Source organism: Kryptolebias marmoratus, linkage group LG4 (genome assembly GCF_001649575.2).
Source record: "Kryptolebias marmoratus isolate JLee-2015 linkage group LG4, ASM164957v2, whole genome shotgun sequence".
In the NCBI taxonomy this organism is placed as follows: domain Eukaryota; kingdom Metazoa; phylum Chordata; class Actinopteri; order Cyprinodontiformes; family Rivulidae; genus Kryptolebias; species Kryptolebias marmoratus.
Genome location: NC_051433.1, coordinates 132196 through 133485, shown reverse-complemented (window position 1 = coordinate 133485; position 1290 = coordinate 132196). Strand labels below are relative to the sequence as shown.

The 1290-nt window shown below is 45.8% G+C and overlaps 2 protein-coding genes across 4 annotated transcripts in view; one reads left to right on the top strand and one right to left on the bottom strand.

Annotated features, from left to right (window-relative positions):
• The window catches only part of LOC108250714 (deoxynucleotidyltransferase terminal-interacting protein 1), a 9370-nt gene extending 8728 nt beyond the window's left edge, over positions 1 to 642 (top strand). The window contains exon 13 of the mRNA XM_017440723.3: positions 411 to 642. Coding sequence (XP_017296212.1) covers positions 411 to 519 — 109 coding nt within the window. The 3' untranslated portion in view covers positions 520 to 642. The remainder of the gene's footprint in view (positions 1 to 410) is intronic.
• A 167-nt stretch (positions 643 to 809) lies between these two features.
• The window catches only part of polr2j (RNA polymerase II subunit J), a 2431-nt gene continuing 1950 nt past the window's right edge, over positions 810 to 1290 (bottom strand). The window contains exons 3-4 of one of the 3 annotated variants that reach the window (XM_037975445.1): positions 1250 to 1290; positions 810 to 1000 (exon numbers count right to left, since the gene is read on the bottom strand). The exon at positions 1250 to 1290 is cut by the window's right edge and continues 1 nt beyond it. In XM_037975445.1, the coding sequence (XP_037831373.1) occupies positions 903 to 1000; positions 1250 to 1290 (139 nt within the window). In that variant the 3' untranslated portion in view covers positions 810 to 902. The remainder of the gene's footprint in view (positions 1001 to 1249) is intronic. The other 2 variants (XM_017440732.3, XM_017440733.3) reach the window with 2 other exon arrangements.

Here is a 1290-nt window from a genome sequence, read left to right as displayed (position 1 = left end):
GAGCCGAGGCGTACAGATGTCGACCTGAGGCGTACAGATGTCGAGCCGAGGCGTACAGATGTCGAGCCGAGGCGTACAGATGTCGAGCCGAGGTTTGATGTAGTCCTGTCTGAGTTATTAAAGACTTTGATCTAAACTAACATTATTTCTTGGTTTTGTTTCTTGTCGTTGGATTTCTGTTTGGAACTCCGGGTTGAAAGGCGAAGATATGAATGACTGGGGTTAACGTTTAATTATTATTATTTGATCAAATCAGTGACTTGGTTCAGCCTCTGGTATAAGGCCAGTTATCCTCGGGACCAGAACCAGGTTTTTAATTGTTTTTATGACCCAATAATTGGGTCCAGCTGTGATTCTGAGCAGGTATCCGGTGTGCGTGTGGTTGCCATGGTAACGGGTGTCTCCCTCAGGGACTGTCCGGATGTCAGGATGGACGAGATGAAGCCGTTCACTGTTCCTCTGTGGATGGTGGAGAAGATGCAGCGAGCCATGGAGGCCCAGAGAGACTCCGAGCCCTGAAGGTCATATGACCAGGAGGATCATGTGATCATCAGAATCCAACCTGATTGGATACATTTTCACTGATTATTATTTTTTTCTTTTTTACTAAAACCTCTAATAAAATATGTTTGTGGAGACTGATTGTGGCCTAACTGGTTTCTGTCCCTCAGCCCTGAAAGTGTTCTGAACTTTCGTGGTTTCAGTACGTCTGGTCCAGGTTCTATAAAGTTCTGATTCTCGTGTTCACCTGATGTATTTGGAAGGTTCTGTTTGGTTCTAACAGAACTAATTAATCACCAACCACAGAATCTGACATCTTGTGTTTATTTATTCAGGAAAAACAAACACAGGGTAATGTGAACTGTTGCAGGAAGTGAGGTTACTGCGGTGGGCGGGATCACTCAATGCCTTCCTGTTTGTCCTTGATGGCGACCCTGAAGCGTTCCTCGAGCAGCGACAGCTCGCTGATCAGATCTGTGATGGCGTTGGTGAATGCTTCCTGTTGAGGAAATGGCATCACATCCTGTTACAAACTATTATTTCCTGTCAACATTAAAATATTAAAACCATCAACATGTAAAAAAATGAAGTGTCTCCACCTCCCCCAGCACAGCCATGTTGATATATTAGCCATAAGCTCCGCCTACTCTACCCCCCCAGGTTAGGGTTAGATTACAGTTACCTGGGGGCTGTAGTCGGGTCAGATTACAGTTACCTGGGGGCCGTAGTCGGGTTAGATTACAGTTACCTGGGGGCTGTAGTCGGGTCAGATTACAGTTACCTGGGGGC